Source organism: Corvus moneduloides, chromosome 5, assembly GCF_009650955.1.
Source record: "Corvus moneduloides isolate bCorMon1 chromosome 5, bCorMon1.pri, whole genome shotgun sequence".
Taxonomy (NCBI): domain Eukaryota; kingdom Metazoa; phylum Chordata; class Aves; order Passeriformes; family Corvidae; genus Corvus; species Corvus moneduloides.
Genome location: NC_045480.1, coordinates 73,008,828 through 73,035,121, shown reverse-complemented (window position 1 = coordinate 73,035,121; position 26,294 = coordinate 73,008,828). Strand labels below are relative to the sequence as shown.

The window sequence follows — 26,294 nt, the reverse complement described above, 5'->3', positions numbered from 1 at the left end:
GGCTCTGCAGCACTTCGTGGCTCCAAATTCCTGCTGAAGGCAAAGCTTTGGCCCCACGATGTGCCGGCACCGGTGCATGGCAGGGTTTTATCCCAGCGCAGTAAACAAGATCCCGGGACTGTTTGGATGGGCAGGATGCCAGGCTCCCTCCAGGACAACTGCTCACAGCTGCTGACAGCAACGCTGCCTTCAACTGTTTGTATCGTCTGCTCAGCACAGAAGAGGCACGGAGGAAAAAACACTGAGGGGGAAAGGGAAGGAAAACGGTGCCTGACAACAAAGCCAAGCGACCCAGCACCCTTTGGCTATTTCTAGGTCCATGCTTCTTCCAGAAGCCAGCTCCTCTGTCCCCATTCCTTGCCAGATCCCAGGCTCCAGCCCCAGTGCCATGTTGCACTTGGGTGCCTGCCAGCCTTAATTCTCAGTATTTAATATCTTAAATACAGGCCAAAAGCAGAGCTGGGCCCTAGCATGGGAGCCATTAGGCTTCAGCACAGTCTGCAATACCTTGTGTAGGTCAGCAGTGTCCCGTGGCACCAAGGGGAACACTTTGGGGAAGCAAAAAAGTGCCCCCGCCATGGTTCTAGCATGTGACTGGGGGTGCTGGCTCAGGGCTCGCCCTGCCCTCTGACAAGACTGTGTGGGAAAGGACTTTCTGCTTTCTCCTGTCATCAGACCCAAGCAGCACATGACTAAGTGACTAGTGACATCCCCCCTCACACACTTAACCCGGGAAACAGGAACTCGCGGGAACAGTCAGAACAGGACGCGCAGATTTGATGGCAGCAAAACTGCCCTTCAAAGCACATGAAAGATTCCTGAGATTCCTGCTGCTGCCTCATTTTATATCCCTGGCTTTTTATTTCAGGAAGGAAAAACATGTACCACCAGTGAAGGCACCTCCCTGCAACTCTGTGATGCCAGACCTGTAATCAAACTTCAGGTCATGAAGATAAGCACTACCATCACAGCTTACTGACCATTTGGGAGAATCCTTTCCCAAGGGTCCCCACATGGTAAACAGCCAGGCAACACAGAAAACAACACAACCCTCCCCCCCACCTCCCTTGGAATTAAATCATGTGATTTATAAAACAATACCATTTTCTTGCAGCTTTTAGGAAAGCAGCATCTACAATATGGGGGCATCAACACACATATTCAGAATTTCTAAAAAGGTTTGGCCTGAGTGTGAAATTATACCACGCTTCACCTGTCTTTTATTCTGCATTTTCCTATGAGCCTGACAACATAAAGAATCCACATGGAAGTCAAAGCATGATGTCTCCAGGATGTGAGACAACCAAGAGAGGCTGTCAGCAGGATTTTGCTGGAAAATCTCATTTACGGTTCAATTTCTAAGAGCTGCTGAGTACCACAACTTCAGTGAAGTCTGAGATGAGCTTGAGACAATTTAGCCAAATATGTTATACATTGGTTTATGCCTGGGAGGAGGTAAAAAGCAACGGGCACCAACCATGAAAGGGCACCTGGAATGCAGCTGTACCAGCTGGGGAAATGGAGAATGAAGAACAACAAAATAGAAAGTGTGACTTGCACAGAGTGACTAATAAACTGAAAAAGCTGGCAAATAATGGCTCATGGGAAACAAATCTAGGAGGAAAAGGGATATAGGGAAAGTTGTCATTGACACTACTGTCACAGTACAGAAGTCCAGAGAAAGCACAGGAAATGCAGTAAGAGAGAGGCAGGGCAAGCAGTAAGCTCTACCTCAAACCCAAGAAGGAATTCCAAGTCAGATGACTATGGGTAGGTGGGAAAGAATGGCATCACACCTCTTAGATGTTTTGAGTCAGCTAAACAAGGATGAAATGCATTCTAATATGGAAAAAACAGCAGAGCAAACTCAGAATCACAACCTGTGTCCTTAAAAATACATGGAAAACCTGTGCGCTCTGTGCTTCTCAGCCTGGGTAAGACCTTGGGAGGTGACATCTCTGTCCAGGCTAGGTCACTGTTCTTAAAGAAGAATGATACCAGGCCTCAAGTGGACTCCTGAGGTCCCTTTTAGCTGCCTTCCAGATTTTAATGGCTGATAATGGAAAGCAGGTCTGGATCTGGGGTGTCCTCATTACTAACCAACCACTCTTCAAGAAGTTAACAGCAACTGAGAGTAAGCATCTCTCTGTTTGGGAGGAAGCGCTTTTCCTGCCAGCCATACTCCTCCTGTGCCACCTGCTGACTGCTGTGCATTGTTGCACAAGAGTGTCCAGTGTTCACAGCTGAGATACTCCAAATAATATGGGAGAGGGACGGGGCAGAATGCCAGTCAGGGTCACGGTTTCCTCCAAAGTGCATGAATACTTTGCCCTTCCCATTTTTCTACGTGCTTGGGTGGGGATCCAACACAGAAAGTGTCAAACAAATACCTGGAAAATCTCCAGGGCATCGGAGTCCTGAATTTTAGATTTTAACCTGGCTCCTAGGGAGGCTACTTTAGCCAAAGCTCTGTGGGTTAGGGTTAAGACAGGAAAAGGGGATGTGACATTGTTCCATTTCCCATCTCCTTTTAACACCTGACCATTTCCAGTTAAACTAGAATAGGAATTCTTCACACTGAAAGGATCAGTGGTGCTGAACATGGTTATACCGTGCAGTAGCTGCAAGGGGTAACTCCCAAAGCACATTGCTGCAGCACCAGCAGCAATAGAGCTGCCTGTGGCACTTCCAGCTGCCCCCACAGCACACCCACAGGGAGTAACAGGGCTCCCGGATTTGTATTTCTTACTTACTCACGTTTCCATTTTGTTCTGTCGCAGAACTGCAGGAAGCACCGTACACACACAAGGCTTTAAAAGCATTCTCTCCCGGGGATGAGACAGTGGCCAGGCTCACAGGAGCTCCCTAAATACACCCCCAGCTGCCTCTGTCAGAGCCAGCACAGCGGGACAGGAGCACATGGGTTGCACCAAGCACAGCATTTCTCACTGGAGATTCCCCGTCACCACACTAGATGGCACAGCTGAAGGAATAACAGAGTTCCTCTGAGACACTCTGCCCATGGGCCAGCGCTTCCCAACAACAGCTCTGGCTGCTGCCTTGGCCACAGAGCTGGGAGAGTAAATATCTGCCCTCCTGTTTTGGTTTTGGTTCTGCAATATGCAAAGGCATGAGGCTTGAGGCTCCTGATCTTGGGCCAGCCAGCTGGGAATTCAGCAAAGTCACGTGTGGCTTTTCCAAATACTCTCCCACTTTTCCAATGCTCTCCCACTTGCTGAGCAAACAATGGTGCAATGGAGCCTTGCTCACAGAACACTGCTCTCCAAACTAACGCCACATCAGGAATGACTGTGAGAACAAACTGAAGTCCTGAATTAATTAGAAACAGAATTGCGTCCCTGAGACTTGAAGAATTTGTTTCCTTGTCCCTTTATTGTAAAGACACCTTGCTTGGTTCTGATGAAAGCTTTAAAAAAAAAATCTCAGTTACGGTTTGGAGCATTTCTGTTTATCTGCTTTGGAAATCCTCTTAGGAGACAGAGGTCTCCAAGTTCTACAGGATGTGAGCACTTCAAGAATTCCTAGAGGAGAAGGAACCAAAGCCTCCAAAGGGATGTTACTGTCCACAATGGTCCGTGCATTTGCTTCAGAACAGGAACCTCAGCCCTCAGTGACCCTTCTCAGTTCCCCTCTGTGCACCATCCGTGCTTCTAACACCTGGTAAGCGATCACCAATTCGGGAGTTTCACCTTAGTATTCACCCAGACCCTTGTTTCAAAAAAACAGGAGATAGCAAATAAATTCTAGGCATCCTAAGAGGAGTTGCAAAGCAAACAACTCAGCTGCTGCCTGAAGAGGCAATCACTGTTACAGGCACGAGTACCACTCACTACATCCACACAAATCCACGCTGCCTCTGAAAGGGAAAGGTCCTCTGGGGACTATGCAGGACTCATCTGGGAAAGTGGCTTACTGAGCTGTCTTTCCCTGCCTGGCTGTGCAGCAAGCTTGTGTCTTTGTCACAAACTTTGTGACTTCCTCTTTTTCTAATGATCCAAATAGATTTGTGCTAACAACAGTCACCCTGAGCACTCAAAGCAATTGGGGTGCTTTGCTTTAGTTTCTTCTGCAGGTACTGGATGAAAAAGTCTGGCACCAGAAGAGGCCTGAATGAGCATGGAGATGAACAGAAGCAGGGGAGACCTCTGCTCTACTCATTAAAGCAGCACCCTGCCTTTCATGCTGTGCATTCCTGTATCTTCAAAATAAAGTCTTCCTTAAGGATTCCTGCAATAGTCTCTGCTAGGCTGTGTTTGCTTGATGTCTCTTCCTTCCTAAGCTGTTTTATCAAATATGCTTAAGGAAAGAAATGTGGGGTTAGCAGCTCCAAACACTACCCCTCCATCTGTGCTGAGGGCAGGCAGAAGGCTGCCCTTTTAGTGTAATGCTACAATAATTAATGGGTTGTGTCTGCTCTGCTCCAGGGAGTGACTGGGGAGTTTAAATGGCAGTGTGCACATAGTACTTACAGAACAGCAGTGTGTAGGTGCCCTAACTGGCAATCCCAGCTCAGCAAGGTGGTGCACAGGCACAGAGCAGGGAACTGGCTCTGTTTTGAAGGAAAAAAGGAATGTAAGTAAACTGCAAAAATACCACCTACTCTGCAAAGTTTCGGTAGCTAGCACAGCTCATTACAGCCAAGGGTCTGTTTTAAGCAGCAAGGCTGAGCTGCACCTTGAAGCACTGACAGAGCTAAAAGAGAATGCACCCAAGCCCTCAGTCACTGAGAAAGTGCCCAGGCACATCCTGCCTGCTCAGGTCTTTCCTTCCCCTGTGTCACTGAGCAGGAGATGTGAGCAGTGCACGTTTAGCTCATGCCAGGACACATGTCAGACAGCCAAGTACCAAAATAGATATTTTGACTTAAGCACCAGCTCAGCACTTTGCTGGAGGAGATGGTTCCTCAGCTACTGTGGTAAGCAAAGAAAGGGAAGACATTTAGATCATGAATTCTGTGTCTCTGCACTGCCACCCTCCTCCACGTCAGCCAGGGAGCTGCCCCATGGAGGCTGCACACTTGTGCTTCTATAAATTCGATTGACATTTACTGTCCCGGTAAGCTGAGGGAGAGCTGCTCTGACACGGAAAGATTAAGAAGTTCACACACTGGAAATAGACTTATTGGGACATCCACTTAGCCATTCTCTTTTCTAATGAGATAGTGGGCAAAATCTCATCAGTGGGCTTTAGAGATCCAGTCATGAGCACACCTTTGGTCAGATAAAGAGAATGGATTAAAAACAGGCAGCAATCAGAACCGAGTGGAACTGCCTCCCCTCGCTCCTTCCCTGGTGTTAATCTTTGGTGTTATAAACATTTTCACAGTTTGTCACTCCAGAACTGCCAATTCAAAATACAAAGCCCCAATGTGCATTTACTAAATTTCTCAGGTTTCTAGTAAGACTTATCTGTATAACCTCTCAGTTTTGAAGTAAGGTCTGACATCATCACTTCAAGAGTAGTAAAATAAAGGTAAATTTAAATAAACATCAAATATCCTCTGCACTAATGGACTCTGAAGTCCTGGTAGTCCAAAAAGCTTCCTGAGCATAATATAGAAGCCAGGAAAGCAGGGCCATGTTAAAGAATCCAGCTGTAGTCATTAGAGTATGATGAAGAAGTTACAAAATCAGTAATGAATTCATCTCATTTCTCAAAGATACCAGAGCAGGACAGGATTTTTACCAGCACAAGCATTAAAAATACCAGCAAATCCATCCCTGTCAGCACACCCCTGCTGAAGCATCTAAGCCCACCAGCACTGCTAGAATTAAACATGCCCTGGGTGACCCTGCCTTGGCAGAGGGCTCGGACTAGATCATCTCCAGAAGTCCCTCGCAACCCCTAACAATTCTGAGAGAAGGCAGAAAAGGTGCGTGCATGCGTGAAGACTCGAAACTTTCTCCACCCTGACTTTGGGAGTTTTTTCTGACCTGCCCTTCCTCCCACCGCCTCCACGGCGCGGCTCAGCCCAGCCCCGCCCGGCCCGGGGCGGCTCCTCCCCCGATCCGGAGCCCGGCTTAAAGCGGCGCCGGGGGGCGGCTCCGGTGGGGTCCCGCTGCTGCAGCGCCCGGCCATGGCCCGTGACCGCGGCCCGCCCGTGCTGCGGCCGCCCGGCGCCGCCGCGCTGCCCGCCGAGCCCCGCGGCTGGGGCTGGCTGGGCGCGGGGCTGTGGCCGGCGCTGCTCGTGGGGCTGCTGGCCGCCGTCGTCGCCTGGCTCTGGTACGGCGGCAGCGACGGGCGCGGCGAGGCGGGCGGCGAGGAGGCGGCGGCCGGCAGACAGGGGCCCCGGCGGGGGAGCGCGGCGGCCACAGGTACCGGGATGGGGAGGCCATGCTCGGGGTGTCTCGGGCTGCCCGAGCCTGCGAGAACTGGGGTTTGCCGGCGCTCAGCTTAACCCGTTGCCGTTCTCCCTAAATGTCTCTTGCAGAGGATGCTGCGGCGGGCGGGGAGCCGGTGCGGCGGGAGGTGGCGGCTGCTGCCCCGGCCGGCCCTCCGAAGCCAGGAGAGGATCTGGCGGCTGTTCCAAGGAAAGAGCTTAACCATGTCCCGAGCGGTGCAGTTCCGGGCGAACCTGTGGAGCTGGAGCAGCTGATCCCGAAGCAAAGTGTCATGGACTCGGGGGAGCATCCAGCTGGTATGGCCGGCAGCCAAGCAGGCGAACTGGTAGCCCAGGTGGGACAGGCGAGTGACGGATGGTGCGTGATGAACTTGGCAAGAGCCTCTGACGGCGACTGTAAGGACAAAAGTGAGGAGCAGCCATGTCAGCCAGCTGAGAGTAGGGACTTGGACCATGAAGAGTGGGAAGTTGTTTCTGAGCATCTGGTCGAAGGGGAGGATGGCAAGGATGGCAGCATGGAAGACTCAGACAGCAAAGAATGGGAACAAGGAGACTGCTGTGATGGGGACTCGAAAGCCAAGAGAGTTGCAGCCGTGCCCCCCATGTTCCAGAACATCCACGTGGCTTTCCGTGTGCACTACATCACCCACTCCGACGCGCAGCTCATCGGTGTCACGGGGGACCACGAGTGTCTGGGCCAGTGGCACAGCTATGTCCCCCTCAAGTGCGACAAGGATGGCTTCTGGTCCGAATCCATCAGTCTGCCCGTGGACACCCGAGTAGAGTGGAAATTTATCTTGGTGGAGAATGGGAAGGTCAGACGCTGGGAAGAGTGCAGTAACAGGACCCTAGTGACTGAACACGAAGATCAAATTGTTCATCAGTGGTGGGGATACCATTAACGGGAAGGTGGAAGCTGCTGATCTAATGGCAGACCTGCCTAGGTGAATCATCGAGCCCCTAAACCTTAGCAGGGCTCCCCTTCTTCTCTAGGAGACCCTCTCAAGTGCAGAGCTCTGGAAATCCCATATCAAACCACATGAGCAGCAGATCTCTGCCCTCCCCCTTTAGGAAATCTTTTGGCAACCTGAAAAATCAACTTCGAGTGCGTGCTGAAGAGACACAAGGTAGGCTAAGAAGGCATGAGCAGCATTCCAAGCACCTGCCTGTCCAGGTGGATCTGGACCCTGGACTTGAGTTGGTGTTACTTTGAGCGGGGCTATGGGATGCATCTTGGTAGCGACTGCTTGGGCTTGGGAAGCGTACTGGGAGGTGTGGCTACCAACACTGTAACAGGAACTTAAGTGTTGTAATTTATGTAATGTATTAAGTAAACAATAAATGTTTTCAGATTGACAGTTCATTACCAGTTGACCAGTGACCTCACTCATTTTGGTAACTTTGATCCAAGTGAGCCACTTGACCTGAAATCTTAGTGCTAAGGAACTGCTGAGAAGTGGCCCTCACTCTTGGGAGTAACAAAAGGTTGAACCCCAAAATAGTTCCTTTGCTACCCCATACTGTCCAGCAATCACCTCGGCTCAAATGAAAGGCTTGGCAGACAGCTCCTCTCCTGCTGAGGGGAGAGCAAAGGTCAGAAAGGACTGTCCTGGCTTAATGAATTACTTTGTCAGGGTGGGAGCAGGCTTTAAAAAAAGCCTGGACTGCTGTAATGGCCAGGGAATAGGGTTCTGGCTGGAACAGAGTCAGGAAGCATATTCTGCCTACTGAGGAATAATACCAGAGTATTGTTAGCAAATACTTAGCTTAAACTTGTAATTATTTTTTTAGACCAGGCTCTTCAGTTTGAATTTATTTTAAGTTGTGGCCTTCTAGTAAGCCAGATGAAGTAGAATACTTCCAGATGGTATTTTTATATGATAGAAGCAGAAAGCTACTCTGCTTCCCTGCTTTTCATACTTCTGGGTACAAATACATGCTGCCACTTGAGCAAGCTTCTCTTTCCATAATGCTGAATCAAGCTCTGGCCTGCAAATAGCCCTTCCCTAGAGTGAGCTTGGTCTGGGAGAGCAGAGTTTTTAGGAGATCTGCAAGTATACAAATGAGCACTTGGATTTGGAAGATTTACCTCAAAAAGCACATCACTGATCTAAACACCTTTGCTAATTCCTTCCTGCTCTGTGTGGTGGAGCAGTCTGAATGTGTGAAATAGAATGGCTTTGGTGAAAGACTGGAAGATGAGCTTCAGAGGCTGATCTCATGCATCTGGTGGGTTAATGGGCATCCAGGTGGTGGGACAATGCTAGAGCTGCTGGAAAGAACAAGTGTAGAACATGTTCTTACTGGGACTTTGATACCAGCTGTTCAATGAGAGTGGGTTGGGCTGCCTGCTCCTGCAGACCTAGCCACAAAATAGCTCAAGGAAGTCCTGGGGGAGCGGGTATTGAGGGGACAGTGAAGAGGGAGAGAGACTAAGGCCAAGGAACAACTGCACGGGCAAGTTGGAACTTTGATTTTTATCAAGTAAAACAACCTCAGTTGCATTCTTTGCACTTGTCTTTTCTAACAATAAACTGAAGTGGCCACTATACCTAATACACAGCTGCAATAGAAGATGAACTTCAGAAATCCCTGAAGACAAAGCAAAACATTTCATTTCAAGGTGATTACAAATCTCTTCCCCTCTAATGCAAGCTCTTCAAATAGTGAGATACTGTCAACTTAAAAAGCACTTGTCACACAGCTGCTGCTGCCTGAGCGTATTTATACACACATTTGAGGCTTGGCTGAGGAGATTAACTGTGCTATTAGATTAAGTTATTCACCAGAAAGCTACTTAACCTATGCTAGAATAGATTCTCTAATGCAATGGTGAACATGTCAAACAGACCAACCCTGAGAAGCCTTTCAAATTGAGAACAATTTTTTTTTTTATTAAACACCCTGCGCTTTGATCCCACAGATAACTCACAGTCCTCATGATTCTATCATCTTGCTGAATGATTGGCTGCAGTTTCTACAAAGATCTGCACCCAACTCTAAATTATTATGCCATTCACATCACTGCTTGCCCAGCAGGACCTATGCTATGTAAACTAAATGGTTCAGGTATGGTGAAAGAAAGAAATCTGGCTTTCAGCTTTTCTGGAGGAACCTATCAGTATTTTCTCCAGGTTGACAGGGGTGTTTTCTCATTATTGAACAATCTATTTGCTAAAAGGTGAAGATAGATTTAAACAAAGTTGTTTTGCTGCATGAAAAAGATGCTGCTGGAATGGCTGATAGCTGTCTATTACAAGGTCCTGGCTGTGAGACCAGTGAAGCTAAATGTGACAAACAACTTACTGTTGACATTCCTGCATGGATCTAACAGCCAGTGGCTCAGGAGATCTCCAAGCAAACAACAAATTGTCTCACTCACAGCTTGGCAAAGCCTGCAACCACAGAGCTACCTCTAAAGTTCACCTGCTCATACCCCTGACAACAAACTTGGGACAAATGAGACAATTTGATTACTTTTAGGTGAAACACAAACTATTCCTTTTTGTGAAGTAGTTTGGTGCACAAAATGTTGAATGCTGCAGCTGGATGGTGAGCTGTGCAAGCAGCCTGAGGGGACGGGGCATAAACCATTTTAAAGACTCCTACAAAAACCTTCACTGCAGCTTGTTTGTTTCACAAAACCCATGCCCATCCCACATTCTGTCTGGGAGTTGAACTCACCCTTTCGGAGTCTCTTCACATATTGGCCTGGTATTAGGTTTTCTCTCTGGGGGGTTGGCTGCCATCTGTGGTGTCCTTGCTGTGGGCAAGCTTGGCCTAGCAGTCCTCCTGTGCCATCCACCTGCATGACATGGAATAACAAGTGCTGTCAGGGCTGCAGAGGCCAGCATGCATTCAGCTGCTCTAAAGCTCATATGTCTACGAGCCTGTTCCTTGCCTGCTGCTGGTGGCAGGGGGGAAGCCCAGACCTGTCCCCAACTCTGCTGGATTCCAGCAGAAGGATGTTAAGCTGCTGTTTTGGGTTGGCAGATGTCCCTCCCTTCCCTCTGGCTCTCTGACCCCTCCACCTGCTCACTGCCCTTGGGACAGGGCGGCAGCTTCAGAAATTCTTTTTAGCTTTGCTCCTTATCACAACTGGGAGTGCACTTACTGGTGACCTTTCCCAGGGGCTCTTATTCTCTACACCTGACTCTCCTCTTAAGAAAATTTTGGTAGATTTGTCCAACACGTGGCAAGTCCAAACTGTGATACATGAACCATCTAAACCAATCCTTTCATTTTCAATGCAACCGATTCCTAGGAAAGGGGAGATGCTTTTATTAATATTTCTACTGAGCTTGTTGCGAAAACTATCAGAAACTGCGGAAAAAATTATCAGGAAATCTAAAAAAGTTCCTTGAATTAAAATACTCTTGGCAATAACTGAGGACAGCTTAGGAGTAACTCACTAATTTCTTCTCCCCACACAAGACTCGAACTAAAGTTTGATGAGCCCATTCTGCTTAAATGAATCATGGTAGGTACAGTATGGAATTCAAACTTAAAGAGGAAGACTTTAGCTTAGATATAGGGAGAAATTCTTCCCTGTGAGGGTGGTGAGGCCTGGCACAGGTTGCCCAGAGAAACTGTGGCTGCCCCATTCCTGGAAGTGTCCAAGGCCAAGTTGGACAGGGCTTGGAGCAACCCAGGGTAGTGGAAGGTGTCCCTGCTCATGGCAGGGGGTGGGACTGGATGCTTTTTAAGGTCCCTTTCTACTCCTCCGTACTTCCTGCTCATTTAAAATAAGAGCTATAAACAAGAGTTAAAAAACTGTGAGGGCTTTTATTACTAATCCTTAAAAACGTAACATATTCTAAACACAATGTACCTACATGAATGCAATCACTAACGCATACAGCGCCTTCACTTGCACAGCTTTCTCTCCTTTTCCTTGGACTTCTTTGTCTTTGCCTCCTGAGTTCTGATCATCGGTGACGTGGCTGAAAACAGCAGAAGAACGGATTAGCTGAACACCACCTTATGTTCAAAATGCTGAGGCCTCTGAAGCTTCATAAAGTCCTCCCATAACAAGTTAGGCTGTACCTACCAAACCCTTACAGATGCAGCTTTAGTTTGCAATTCTTTATGTGAATATAGAAAAACCACTGAGGGTATTAGTGGTGGCAAAGAACAAAAACGAGAACACTTACCTTTGACTTATTTATATAACTTGATTAGTTTTACCTACATCAGGTCACTCGCATGTCCCTGACACAAATGCACTGTGTGATGAGGGGATATAATAATTTCCCAAATATGTGCAATCAGACTTAAAGGGGCAAAGGGGAAGAAACTGGAATATGCAATAAAAAAAAGTGCAGGGAAAAGAAATCCCATCTCATTTGGCATCCTGCCATCCCAGGAGCTCATGCAGCTAAAGTTTTGGAAATCTTGCAGTTTCCATGAAAGTGCCATTGGCTTGTTAAAAATTTCCTATAATTGGCCATGACAGCACACGAGGACACCTCTGAGCAGCTGCCATGTTTGACATGTTAAGGATCTTGAAGCTTATTAGAGTTAAGGGGCATTGTGGAGTTAATCTAATTACCCTCCCAGGAGCAGGATAATGGAGAAGTGGGTACTGCTAGTAAAACTAGTGTGTGCTAGTAAAAGCACAGCTCGTGCTTTGCCAGCTACCAAGAACAGTTTCTGGAGAGTGTGTGTTTTTACAACAAAACAGGAATAGTTCTAGTAAATTCTGGCACCTTGTTTTTTTATCTGTAACGATTCCACCAGGTTTTGCAGGCTTTCCATCTTGTTCTGTAGACTCTTTGGTGTGGGCTCACTAGTTTCCCTGGACTGAGAAGCTAGGGGAAAAAAAATAATAATATCATCATCAACAATAATAAAAAAGGCCATTATAAATTACCTAAACATTCGCTTTAAATTGAAGTTCTAAGGAAATAAAATCTACACCAACATTCTCAGTAAAACCCAGCACTTTACTAAATGTGTTACAGGAACCACAACAGCTACTACAAGTATTTGTTACTGTGGATATTGATGTCAAGCATCCTTACAATCTCTTAACCTCAATAAGGCAATTGACCAGGCCTTAAAATTAGTGGTGCGTGGAATTTATCTTCTCACTGCATAATACATCAATTAGCTGCTGTGCTTTACTCACAATTCATTTATCACAGAATAAACCTTCTGCTTGAACAGAACTGAGACAGGGTGAAGGCACTGGCTGGGAAGAGACCCAGCCAAGCGCTTTGGATCAGGAAATGGGACTGGACATACCTATTTGTGGGGCTGTGACTGCTCCCTCCAGAGAGCCAACCTTCCCTGAGGCTGGGCTGTGCTCTGGTGAGGCAGCAGGGCCAGCTGCAAGGTCATCAGGTGGAGTAGTTAAGAGGAAATGTACTGGAGATCTTGCTCTGTATCTGCCCTCCTGAGAGACTTGCCTGGGGGAGGACGTGTAACAAAGTGCTGCTGAGCAGACGGGTGAGTTTCCTAGGAGATGTCCAAGCAAAGAGTAGTGAGCACACACCTGAGGAGGGATCCCCCTGCAAGCAGGAGACTAAAGCCTCCTTACCAAACATGCTTGATCCTATTGAAGTCACTGGCATGTGAAAATGTCTTTTTTTCTCTTCTCTGTTCGATGTTTACTTCCCAAACAGGGAATATCATGGCTGCTCACAACCCAAGACTCCCTGTCCATTACAAACGCCCCATGCTGAACTACTTCCAGTCTTCTATGTAAAAAAGCCCTACTTGCAGCTGTTTTGGATACTAGGAAAATCCCTGGATGCTGCAGTTGGTTTGCTAGAAGGCTGATTTTCTTTAATACTCACAGGTACAAAAAGAGTACCCAGAGTAGTTACTCCTCACAATAAACAGAGCCTATCTCTGAAGCACGGTGGCTTAAATTCTACACAGGGAACAATATCAGTGTCTGCAGGCAATTTTCACAGAATGGATAATCTATGGGCAAGAAAAGAAAAGGTGGTTAAGACTCATATCTTCAAACTCTGCTTCTCAAAGCCACATCCTTGTACTTCTGTTTAGATTACAAAATTCATGTCACCACAGTTTAAAAGGTACTGACCATCCAGTACCTGGAAGGAAACCAACAGCATTTGTTGATTCCTCTCAAAAGCACATCTGTATCCAAATATCCAGATAAAGAACTCAAGAGCCTAAATTTGGGCTCCAAAAATGTGACAGTGCTATTCATGCTAATTACACAAGTAACATGGAAGTTATCCATTTTGGGTGTGCGGGTATCAGCCTGCAGGGAGCTGCTTTGCAACAAGATACAGATTTTGCAGCAAGTGCACTAGAGACTTGGTAACAGCACCTGCTAACAGGTATTTGAGTAAATTCCTAGGAAAAGATACTGCATTGGGACTATATTTTTTGTAATATTCTGTAATGTTCCAGTTTGACATCAATGCTGCCAGTGAAAACTTACCAAGGGATGTAAAGAGCAGGGAAACATCTTGGGACTGAAGATCTGCAGGACGTGAGCAGGCAGGACCCCTGAAAGCAAAATGAGGGCAAAACCTGCATTCTGGAAGAATTATGCTAAAGTTTGGTCATGCTAGCCAGCATCCACAGTGAGAATGTGAAGCTCTCATATGGAGTCTCCAGGTCTTACACACAGAAATTAAAAGCAAACAATGCAAATAGTTTTGGAGCTCTTTCTTAGAGGGATGAAAGTAACATGACAGCTTTGTTTTATAATTCCCAGGAAGCTCTTAGCATTATGAATAAAACAATACAAACAAGTGCAGGACTGGGGCTGTATTAAAAAAGCCTTAGAAACAGAACCTCAAATGAGTACTGTAAGAAGCAGGCTACTCAGCTAAGTGAAAGCACTTCTCACTGTCCTAAAATGTGCTTTTCCACCATGCTTGCAAGTAGCAGCCTCTCCAGCTGCAGTTTTGATTTAATCCTAATCAAAATTCATGAATTACATTTTCCTTTATGAAGTATCCTTAAGTTCTGGATTAGAAGCATCAGAATTTGTGCTGTATTGAATTTTTCAACTCCACTGTCATTATCATGTGTTTGGCAAGAAAAAAAATTTCCTGCATTTGGATATTTACACATGGCAGGAAAAGAAGAAAGCAGTTCTGAACAAAAATAAAAGCAAGCACTAAAGGCAAATGTTGTGGGCACCTTCTATTTCCCTACCACCTAAAACATCTGAGGAACCTGGCAAACAACAGAAGCTTTGGAAGCTTCCAGATTATCTCAAGGTTACATATAAACCCAACCTTCTTGCAAAACCACGTCCCACTCTGCTCCTGAAACACATCAGGAGCCAGATCCCAGTTTCAGAGGGCACTATAAGTACACAGCACACAACAGAAATAAAACTATTATTCTTACACTGCATTCCTTATGGTTGTTATGGGGGATTGTCTCCCACCATTGCTGCTGCTGAGATCCACAGAGGAAATGTCACTGTCTGAACTTGTTAATTCTTGAAGAATCCTCTTTATATCCTGCAATGGTTCTTCCTTCAAAATGTCCTTGGAAGGCATCTGAAACGAAATAATTCAGTTAAAAATATTTACAAAGGCACTCTATTGTCAATTCTTACCTCAACTCATCCAAATGCACATACTTTTCCCCCCTGTACTCTTGTTTTGTCCCTTTTAACCTGTGACCCCAGGTACTGCTGTAGAGGGCACAGACATAGAGCTGAAGGGAGACACAGGAGCACTTAGGGGTGTTTTCCAGGCACTCCTTCCTAGAGCAGCTGAGCTGTCTGCAGATACAAACCCCTTTACTGCCACAGCCACCGCAGAGATGAAGTGCAATATTATTCTCATTTTACTGCTCAGGACTTGAGGCAAAGGCCTGGTTCAAAGAACCCTTTCTTTCAGTGAAACTGGATTTTTCAGCCTTTGACATGCTCAAAGCACTGCTCCCACTGACCTTTGCTCCATCTGGGGATGGAACTGGTTGGAAACATTTTGCTACCTGATTTTCATTGAAGAAAAAAAAAAAAAAAGGTAATTTTCAATGGCAACACAGTGGTTTCAGCAGGGCTTATAGGGGGAACAAATCCTCAGCTTCATAATGGGTCAAAGTGATACGGAGTCAGACCAAATTCTCCTTTCCCACATTCCAGCTAGGAAACCAGACTATCACCCAGGTAGAGTCTGTCTCAAGCGTTGGAGCTGCTTCATTTCGTACAATAACTAATGATGCAGGAACGAAGAAGATTAAAGTAGACTTTGATTCAAGTGCTCCTGCAACCTGTTGGGTCCTCACTGTGGTACTAAATTAAAAATCAGTCCTTTCTCCTTCTTTATCTTCAGAAGTATAAATTGATTAACTCAGAGAAAAGAGAATGGGAGTGCCTGATGCTGCAGGGATTTCACAGAAGTAACTATCCTTTGTTCCTTGATGTAAATGTTTGCCACCACATCAGGAAGTAAACCAGAAAATACTCCTGAAAAATGCCTGCAGTAACTTGTAACCTCCTACAGATTTTGAGGTTAAAAGTGATGAAAATACCAGGGAGATACATCAGGTCACTTCTGAAGATTTATATAAAATCTATAAAGAAAACAGCTAAAGACTTTTTTTTTTTAATGAGAGATTAGAGTTGATATTTTCTTTCATGAAAAATGAGAACAACACTAGAATTTTATTTAAATCTAAATGTAGATGTCCAAAACCAAAGGGAAGAACAATGATGTGGATAAACCAGATCAAAATCAATGATGGCCAGCTTGGAAAAAGATCTAAATATCAAGCAGATGATTAAATGTATCAGGAACTATGTACAAATCTATTTTCACTGTCAAATGTGATTTACAGAAAAAAAAAAAAAGAGTGAAAACCAAACTGCTAACAGATCAGTACCTTCAAATTTAATAGTTCAGAAATGTTATTGGTGGTAGAGGTAAAATAAACTCTTAGCACAATCTATAGGATTTTTTAATTGTCCCATTGTTTTTTACACAGACAAAAAAAATCTGCAAGGCACATGTGAAGCTACAGAAAATCATTTCATCTTTGGTAAAATAAACTCTTAGCACAATCTATAGGATTTTTTTAATTGTCCCATTGTTTTTTACACAGACAAAAAAAATCTGCAAGGCACATGTGAAGCTACAGAAAAGCATTTCATCTTTGGTGTTAGGAATTTGCTCTTGGGCACTGCTGAGCAGATGCTCTCCCATGTAGGAAGCCCATGTTATTTTTACTGTTCGGGACATGCTGGTTTCCCATGGCGAGGCAGGCACTCACCTGAGGGGCAGAGCTGGGCAGGTGCAGGGCAGCTGGCTGGAAAGCCGAGTGTAGGTGGGACAGAGGCACAAGGTGCTGCAGCTTCCCTGAAGCAGAAGCTGAGGAGTAGCCTGGGCCCTGCAGCTCCTGAGGAAAAACAAGAAAAGCTCCCCATCTTGGTCATTCTTCCTCTGAAGCACTTTTTGTATTGCTTATGTAGAGTTGTATTTTGAATATAGCACTTTGCTCCTCTTTCAAAGCCAGAAACTGGGGTGGGTCAGTAAAACTGATGATATTTTTTTATGATAAAACTGCAGTTCCCAAGGTACCATTCATTTAGAGCAGTAGTCTCACTGCAGCCTGAATAGTCCCTGGTTATAAATAAGGCAGAAGTTAAAAACATCCTCTATTCATCTCAATAGTAAAGACAGGGATTGTACTCAGTCTATTGTTTTGTTGTCCTTACTGTACATAGCACTTCAAAAACCTGGAATTACGGACATGCGCAGCACTGAGGAATTCCACACAGAAAAGGGTTCCAGAACACAGACTTGTCAGAGTTTTTTTCACTAAGGAGTGCTACACCTAAAGTCAGGCCCCAAAGCAAATGCACCTAAGGTTAGGCCCGTGCTTCTCAGGAGAGTACTCACTCTCACATCCAAGGTGTGCTGCAGCCTGCAGCGCATGGCTTCCTGCTCCTGGCACTGGATGATGCACTGGCACTCCACAAACTGCAGGGATGCCTGCAACAGAGCACAGAAAGGCTATCAGTGAGTTGTGCTAACTTCCTGTGGATTACTCTCTTCCCTGTTCTCTCTTGGATAAAGAAACAAGGTGCACACAGGGATGCTGTGTTTATCTCCTGCTATCAGCACAGAAATACTGCAGGATGCCTTTGCTGACAGGCTCACAAAAGCAGCTGGTTATACAACCCTGGCAGCCATAACACGCACACCAGAATGTCCCAGAAGGGATAATATCCTTCCAGGGCCAGTCCCAGACCTACTGAGCACCTCTGGGATTAGAAGATGCAACTGAGACAAAACTATACTTTTTCTTCCTTAAAAAATTTGCTCTGGAAAGGGGTGAGAATATCTATACACTACAAGAAAGGTAAGCTTCCAGTGACAAAGATGTAAAGTCAGAAATGCTACACTTGGCGGGAGGTATCACAAGTCTTTTGTCATTTTTTAAAGAAATTTGAGAATGACACCTCACATAGAAATTTACATCCTGCCAAGTTGGAATCGTGAGAGGACTCTTCTTTCTGGAACAGCAGCAGCTTACCTGCAGGGCATCTGGGATTTCTGTGCCAGTCAGACCAGACCTAACCTTAGGGGTCAGGTATGCCAGCATCAGAAACGTCACCTAAAAAAGCTAAAAGGCGAATGAGACAGCACCATGCTCTTTAAAAATTCCCTCATATGGAAGAATAAAGAAAGCAGCTGTGCCCAGAGTCAGCAGAAGGTTCTACAGCCTGTACAATACATTTACTTTAAATTCCCTGCAGTTTAGATTTCCCAGAGCTACTACTAAGGAATAAATCAAGAATTCTCTTAATGAAAATAGAAGCTTTTTACCAATAAAAAACTCTTCAGGTGAGGATCTTACAGCACATGTGAAAAGAACATATTAAATCCAACCCTTCTCTTCCCAGGTGACTGTAGAGAAACTGAGGGTTTCCTTAAATTACCTTATCAAGGGCTGTCTCCATCTTAGATAGTTTTTCTTTCAGCCGTTTGTCTTGTGATCTCAGGATCTCCAGGTCCCCAGCAATCCTGATATTTTCTGCTCTAATACAGCTCAATTTTTGCCTTAGTTTACTATTTTCTCCTCTGAGATAATGCTTCTCCTGAATTTAAGATGAGGGCATAGTATGAGTCAAAAATGTATAAATTATAGACATTTGTCTTCTGTAAATTTTTTTTAATCTTTGAAATACCTGAACTAACCCTTTGAGAAGCTTCGATACTGCGTCTTAAGGTTAAGATAAGGTTTTGTAACAGGAAGAAAGGCCTTACAAGGGGAAGTGCAATTGGACTGGTCTCAGTGAAACAACATCTCAGATTTTTCATCCATTTTGAAACTGGAATTTTAAGCTTCAGCATCCACTGGATCCAAAGCCAGCGAGGAAGTAGGATAGGTTATACTGAACAGACAGAAATGATTGTTCAGTAAACTACAGCTGTTGGTAACTGAGTGATTTGTCACAGAAAGTGAAAAAGGACTCATTGTGATAGACAGACCCTGACAGAGAGAGTTTACATCCAGAACTGCCTCAGAATCCAGAGGGGAAGCACCATGGACCAGGGTCAGAAGGATATAGAATGCGTAAGTTGACATTTTTAGGAAGAACTGATACGTAAGAGCCTGATTCTCATTGCAACTGCTCTCATTCTTCCAAGAGGAATGAACATAAACTAAGACCTGTCTCTGCACAGAAGGTTGATTCCCACGGACACCAAGTGAAACTATTTTTGGTCCTTCATGGGCTGACTGTGCTTTTGCCCACGCATTCCTCCCAAGACAAATCTCTCTAAATGCAGTGCAATACTTTTACATGGAGCTCTTGTGACCTTAGCTGCGTTTGCCATTGCCTCTTCCAAGAATTTAATCTTGCTCTGTAGTGCATCTATCGGTCCTCTCTTGGCTGTGATCTGCTTCTGCATTCTCACTGCAGCTTCCAGAGCTGGAAAACACAAGGTAAATTCTCAATGAACAACAAGGATTATGACTGCAATACTTAAAAAAATTCTCTTGCTGATACGACAAGTGTGTGTGATTTTTGGGAAGTTCAATCCGTAGTTACCATTGCCATCAGATCCCTCCACAGTCTTTAGAGCAGTCCTGGCCTGTTTCAGTTCAGCTTGGGCCGATTTCAACTGCATTTTCAGTCTATTTGCAGTATTTGCCATCTCCTTGATTTCACCCTGGTAATTCCTCTTCAAATCTTCAAATGTCTCTGGTGAGAGTAAGTAAAGATTGAAGTTAGAGTGACAAAAAAATACCATTCTTCTAGACTGAGATTACTGATCTGCTGCCAATTTGTGATAAAGGAAATGCTCCCAAGGGGTACTTTCTGAGGGTTCAGGGGTGTGCAGAGAGCAAAGCATGTGACCAGCAGCATCTAGCCAGCTGCTGTGCAGATTTAACTGAGAATATCCTTGAATGTCAGTGGCTGCTTTGGATCCAGATCCTGCTTTTTGTAAATTTTAAATAATATATTCATGTTTATATACTTTAAAAGTATTTTATTTTTTATAATTTTATACACCTGTACATATTTTAATAATATATCTTGATGGGTTTCCCACACACTAGTTGTGAAAACATCGAAGTTGAAGCATCAACTTTTAATAACATTGTAGCAAATTTACAACAAAACAAAGTTTCACTGTACTTAGATATCACTCTTGAAAAAAAGGATCAAATTCCTATTCTGTGATTTACCAGATCTGCATTTTTCATCTCCTGACTTGGGCAGTTTTAACTATTTTTGCTCCTAGGGAGATGGGCCGTAAAGATTGTGTTCCCCCCTTCAGTGCCAGAATCCCACGCCATGACACAGCTCCCTGGAACAATCTGACCATCCTGTGCTGGCAGGAACCTCGTGCTGTACCAGCAGCCATATTTGGAGTCAGCCAGCAGGCTGCTCTTTTATTTTTAACATGAGCCCAAATTAGCAGCTGTGGGAGCTGAGCTGAGGCTCCCTACCTGCACGGCCAGCTAGCTCCCTCTGGCCAGCCTGGAGCTCCTGCACAGCTCATCTTTTTCCAGTTCTGCATCGTTCAGTGCCTGGAGCTTCTCGGTGCATGTGTTAACCAGCTGAGCCTTTTCCAGCTCCAGCTCGCTCAGCCTGGCCTCCATTTCACGTATTCTGGCTTCTTTCTCATCCTTTGCACTCTGCTTACATAAAAAACAATTATGTGTAATATAATTATATAAAATAAGCACAGAGATGTGTGGATGCCACTACTTAAAATCTCAGTTTGGGGCAAGAAAGAAAACCAGAGTAAAACAGACCAATTACTTGTGTGAAAATTGCTAATCCAGGCAAAGAGGGTACAGCAGAATTGGATCTGAGGGCTTTAAAGAATAATTAACCTTACCAGGTGTAGGATATGAACATAATTTCCATCCTCTTGTAGCAGCCCCCCCATGTGCACTCAAATGCCTTCTCACAAAAGAGGATGAAATTCCCTGTCTGGAGTGATTTTTCTTCTCAAGATGCTGACATGCATAAGGCTACCATATCCTGTATTTCTTGTCTGAGAAATAACCAGTGTCCTCAGTTTGGAATTCTGAGCGCTGCCTGTCTGCTGCTTCTCAGTTACACTTGGTATTTCTGGTGCTGTTCTGGTATGCACACTCATCTCACCGAGGGCATTCCAGCTCTCACCAGCCTTTTGGCAGCTGCTTCTCACCAGAGAATTACACATTTTTTGTGGTAAAGCTGTAATATTATCCTCCTCTGCTGTTAGAATTCCAGGGGCACTGCCTAACGTTTAAAACCACAGCATCAGCACATTAAGGCAGATTTTAAACCAGAAGACATTTATTGTCATAAAGAGACATAAATGCAGCACTGTTTGCACACCTTAAGCTCTTCTGCTTTGAGTTTCCAGTCATTTATTTCTTTTTTCAGCTGGGATTTCTCCACTTCCATTGCTCCAGCTGTTTGACTGTGCTGGCCCACGATCTGGGTCATGTTATCCATTTGCTTTTGGAAGATCTCAATGATCCTTTCCTTCTCGAACACACGCAGCTTCAGCGTCTCACACTCCAACTGCACCTTGTGTAAGCGGCCCTCTTCACTCTTCACATGCTGGACCTCCTGCATCCTGCTGCCAAGCTGGGAACACAGCTCCCCGATTTCCTGGCTGGTAGCCCCAAGGGCTCTCTCCTTCTCCTGCAGACAGGTCACCAGATCTGACACTGTTTGCTCAGCAGCCTCCAAATGCCTCTGTTTGGCTGCAAGAGCTTCCGTGACTTTGCCGAGTGCTTCCTCGGTCATCTCCAGCTGCACAGTCAAAGAGGAGAGTCTTCCAATGCTTTCATTTTTTTCCTCAATTGCAGCCATCTAAAGAATAACAATACAAGGATCAACCAAGGGATTTGTTTACTTCCACCTTTAGAATGTCCTGGCACATTTCTGGACTTCTGTAGTACATCTTCAACACCTGTACAGATTTTTGTACAGAAAAATAAGGTCAGGATGCTCTGGCTCCTCTCTCTCCCTTTTAATACCCAAGTAGAATATAATTTTTTTTAAACACAGGAAATTAAAAATATTACACTGATGTAACAAAAATGAATCATCTGGCAATGTTAGGACAAAATTCAGAGCACTTAAGGCTAAAGAACTTCAAGTGATAAAACTCAACTGGCTGCACTGTAAAGTTGGGGAAAAACTAATTACATGAATAATTTATTACTGATTTAATTTCTGCAAGCAGCAATATGCACCATTTAAAGCACAAAATACTGTGATTCAGAAACCAGTAATAGTGCAAAGTAGAAACCGAAGGAAAGAGTGAACTTCCTGGTGGGAGGGTTTTCAGCAGACAATGGATTGAGAAAATGTACAACAATGTGTGAGTTAGCTCATGCCCATGGTCTGGTAGAAGATAAAGGAATCAACTGGATCTTTATTCATAATGCAAAGAAGGTTATCTAATCACAGCTCACTTTTGAGGGGTTGAAGTTTGGAAGAAAGGAGGATGTAAAGGCAGAGTCTGCTCTGTCAGAAGGAATTCCAACACAGCACTCACTGGTTCATAAACACAAGCTTCATTATGTTTTCATTAGATACTGCATCAAGTAAGGCATTATGAAGGCCTTTCATTTACTAACCACTCTTACAGATGCTCACTGCTGAAAATACCACATTCTACAATTTGTTTGGTAGATCTGGTAGCATTAAACTTTCTGGAAATGTACAAAAAGTCATGTTGGAGGTTTATAGTCAAAATCACCAACCTGGCACTCCATCTGTCTGCGACACTCCATCCTCATTTCCTTCAGTGCCCTTTCCATGCTCTGCAGCTGCATGTTCCTGTTGTCCAGCTGCCTCCTGAGCTGCTCCATGGTGATGCTCTTGTCTGTGTTCTGATCCCAAAATCGCTTGTTCTGCTCTTTTTCTAGGCTTAGTTCTATCTCTTTTTTACGGAGTTTAGTCTAGGAGAAATTGAAGTCATCTCCCTCCTGAATAAATAAATTCAGGACTTTTTTTGTTATCTTAATGATAATTTAAAATGTAAATTATGTTAAAAACACTAACATACAAATTTCAGAGCTACTAATTTCAACAAAATGAATTTAAAGTGTGGCCCAAACTGAATTACCAAAGGGCATTTCTTCTAATCATAACTTTTGCTGTTGTTTACTGCCTGAATATTAGATAAATCTTGCAAAATATGTGTTAAGGGACCAAGGCTCCTCAACAAAGAGATCTAAACTGTGAGGTTAAAGTGAAGGTGGCTCAGCTTCAATATGATTTGCATAGGTTTCTGCAGCTTTGAATTTATGACAAAGTCAAGTCTTAATTCTGAATATCCCTCATTGCTATTGGTAAAGGCCCTTGGGCCTTTCACAGCTAATTCCAATTTCTAGTTAGAAATAATCCTCAAAGTTAACTAAAACAAGCAAGGTGCAAATCTGAGCACCGTCAGTAAGGAGAAGCTTTTAGAAAGCAAGAGTTTTTTCAATAGTGTCACTTGTTTTTACCAGCAGTTGATGAATCTGGTCATCTGGATTTCCAGATTCTTGGCCATGTTGTGCCTGGTCTGTCTCCGCTTCTGCTGCCTGAGAATGAGCTCGGTGCAACTGCTGCAGGTCTTTGACCTAGAAAAAGGCAAATATTCATGAAGAATTATCTTAAAGCATTCTATTTTAAACAGTACATTGGATTTCTTCTAGTTTTCTTCTAGGTTCTACTTGAAAGAAGTACAAATGTTATCTTTTGTCCAAGCAGAGTTATTCCCTGGGTGTACTCATAAACGTGATGTCTTCTTTTAGTGATTAAGCTCAGTTTTGTTTCAGAGTTAATTGAGGTTCTGGAGAGTAATTTGGCTTCCACCCTGATCCAGAGCTCTTCAGAAGTTCCTTACCCACACCATAAACACTGACTGGAATGGTAAAACAACACCTTAGGAAAAAAAGAAGACCTTTTTTCACAGAGGAATATTCCTTCACCATGACTACATTCAGAAATCTCTAGGCAAACACGTTTTGTACCAAGTGGTGTTCACTTTCTCTGAAAGGAGGCAACTTTTGCCAGCGTGTGAGATGATGGACCAGCCTACAAGGCTATTTAATAAAGATACTCTTATGTGCAAAGTTTAAGATAATGTAACTTATCTTATTGTCCACACAGTTCTTCTGAAGTAATCCCTCATGAAAAAGACTTTCCTCCTGTCTCTGGAACATTTCAGCTCTTCACATACTCATTTTCACTGGCACCAGTGCTAATGGGCAAATCCATACACACCTTGTTTTCATGGATCCTCTTGGTTTCTCCTGACTTGGAATGGAGCTGACCAACTGTGGATTCCAGGTGACAGACTCGATGTGAATGCACTGAATTTGGGATTCTTGCTTGTTCTCTATGCAAAGTTTGAAGTAGAGAAATTAGAAAAAATGTAAGAACCATCAAAGAAGAAGCAGCCTCAGTCTCCTCATTCTCAGCCTGCCTAACACATGCAGGTTTTGTCTCTTCTCTATATTGCGTGCTTTTGTGGGGTTTCTGTTTTTTCCCTTTCATTTCATAGTCTGTGCAACAAGTGCTTCCTTTAAACAAAAGCACTGAGAAACCAAAAGAATAGGGCAGAGAGTGGAGTGTAGGAGCAGCTAACTTTCTCTCAAATTAAGGTTACTCTTAACATTTTCTACACTATAATCAAAACCCAGACTTAATGATCTGTCTCCATCAGGCTTTGGATGCTCTTCCAAGCTGCAGGCACTGTCAAGCTTTACGAGGCAGTGCTGCCACCCCCTGCTCAAGCTCATTTCTTAGCTGCTCAGTCATCTTCCCGAAAGAAAACAATTTCATCTTGGCAAATAGTAACTTCTTTCACTTGTCAGAAATGTAATAATTTCTACGTTCTGTTATTAAGTATCAAGTTACAGATACTTTTATTTTGAAGGGGTTACTGTATAACTCAAGTGGAGGATGTGACAAAAATTAGGAGGTCTCAAACAAGGAAGGACAAAACTCTTCGAGAAACCAGCAAGAAAAAGGTGATTTAACCACCAAAATTACTTTCAATCTTTTCTTTTAAGGATGAAACTGGTGTCCCAACAAATTCCACGTGTCCATTTAAGTGATACTTAAAAAAGTAAGGTGCAGAGATGCTTCCAAAATAGAATTTTTGGTAAATAAACCAGAAAATTGTCAGCATGGGAGGAAAAAGCAGCAGAAAATCATGAGCAAATAAACATCTCAATGGAACAATTACTGAAGTCCTCAAAAACATTGAGGATTTGCTAGCCTGTGGTCACCCCACCCCAAATACCATCATCATCATAAAGGAATTCTCTGTGGAGCACGTGAAAAGTGTCTGGTTACGCTTTATGAACGAAAAAGCAGAGAACAGGTACCTAATTTGATGTTGCTGGAGCAGAAGTTCTCTTCGGGTCTGTGAATCTTTGGTCAGTGACTGAAGTTCTTCTTCCACCTATTGTGAGCAGATAACAGTGTCACCCCTGAAGAAAAGGCAGTCTGAAGAGCAGATTCTAAAGAGTCATTTCCTCCCTTTTGGTTCCACCTTGAGCTGTGGAAATGTGGTAAATCCCAGCAGTAAACCCAGTCCAAGGTGGGACCACTGTAAAAGGCTGGTGTGCCAGCACCTGCCACCTTCACTGCAAAGTGGCATTTGCACCTCTTTATGCCATAACCCCTTCCCTAGGCCAGGTTAGAAGGGGGCTCATGGAGTTTTCGAAGATATTTCCTAAAAATCAGAACACAGAGCATCAGAAGGAAAATTAGGACTTTGTTCACGTACCAGGACCACCTTTTCTTTGAGGTGTGACACCTCTGAGTCCAAATCCCGCAAGACATCACGAAATGCCGTGCTCAGGCTGTGGATGAGCAGGCTGGTCACGTCCTCATGCTCACAGAGCTTCCTGCCCATGCTGTCTTTGCAGTCCATTAGGATGCCACGTGATTCCAGAAGTAATTCCTCAAGGCTGTGGACCACCTTTGTCAGGTGCTCATTTTGGCTGCCAGCCTCCCTCAGTGCCTCGTCCTGCTGCTGGCTGGCAGCTTCCAGCTCTCCAGCAGTACTTTTTAACTGTGTTTTTACATTCTCTTGGCTCTGAGACTCCTATTGTCTGAATTAGGAAACAAAAATAAAATAATTTAGAGAATGGGATTCACATGGAGCTCTATTCTCATAGGTATAATACTTGAGTTCATTAACTGCTGGTTTTTACAACTAAATAATGAGGTGTTTTCTAAACCAGGAGTGCTAGTGTTATTCCTGGAGGGAAGCTGCTCTCTGAGGAAGCTTGTTGTGCCTCTCAAAGCTCATACAGATACTCTGCATGATACATCTGTCTTGGCCCTCATACCTGCTCTCCTGAAGTGCATCTCTTTCCAACTGCATTTGCATCAGTTTGCTCTGCCAGTCAGGCTTAAATGGATTTCCTGTTGCTCACATAGCTCAGTGGTCTAAAGGAGAAAAAACAAACAAACAAAAAACCAAACAAGTGAAACCAACCAAAATACTGATGACAT

General features: G+C 44.4%; 2 protein-coding genes across 2 annotated transcripts; one reads left to right on the top strand and one right to left on the bottom strand.

Moving 5' to 3' along the window:
- Nucleotides 1-1,072: 1,072 nt before the first annotated feature.
- On the bottom strand, nt 1,073-26,294 carry CCDC158 (coiled-coil domain containing 158). Its single transcript, XM_032110418.1, is given in 22 exon segments — nt 1,073-4,570; nt 10,046-10,166; nt 11,197-11,304; nt 12,070-12,171; nt 12,608-12,820; nt 13,782-13,849; nt 14,705-14,859; nt 16,580-16,705; nt 17,209-17,301; nt 18,252-18,410; nt 19,135-19,247; nt 19,368-19,518; nt 20,255-20,461; nt 21,156-21,638; nt 22,538-22,735; nt 23,285-23,401; nt 24,048-24,162; nt 25,157-25,233; nt 25,561-25,888; nt 26,129-26,189; nt 26,192-26,228; nt 26,286-26,294. Coding segments are annotated over 20 exon segments (2,889 nt in total). The 3' UTR covers nt 1,073-4,570; nt 10,046-10,166; nt 11,197-11,227.
- STBD1 (starch binding domain 1) lies at nt 6,083-7,727 on the top strand. The gene is made up of 2 exons (XM_032110346.1): nt 6,083-6,335; nt 6,452-7,727. The coding sequence occupies exons 1-2, from the start codon at nt 6,098-6,100 to the stop codon at nt 7,261-7,263; spliced, it is 1,050 nt and encodes a 349-aa protein (XP_031966237.1). The 5' UTR covers nt 6,083-6,097; the 3' UTR covers nt 7,264-7,727.

What these genes read in the sequence shown, in the direction of transcription:
- STBD1 (XM_032110346.1), top strand. Translation starts at nt 6,098, where the DNA reads ATGGCCCGTGACCGCGGCCCGCCCGTGCTGCGGCCGCCCGGCGCCGCC. An exon ending in GGGGAGCGCGGCGGCCACAG is followed by an intron (nt 6,336 to 6,451) that starts GTACCGGGATGG and finishes TGTCTCTTGCAG; the next exon opens with AGGATGCTGCGGCGGGCGGG.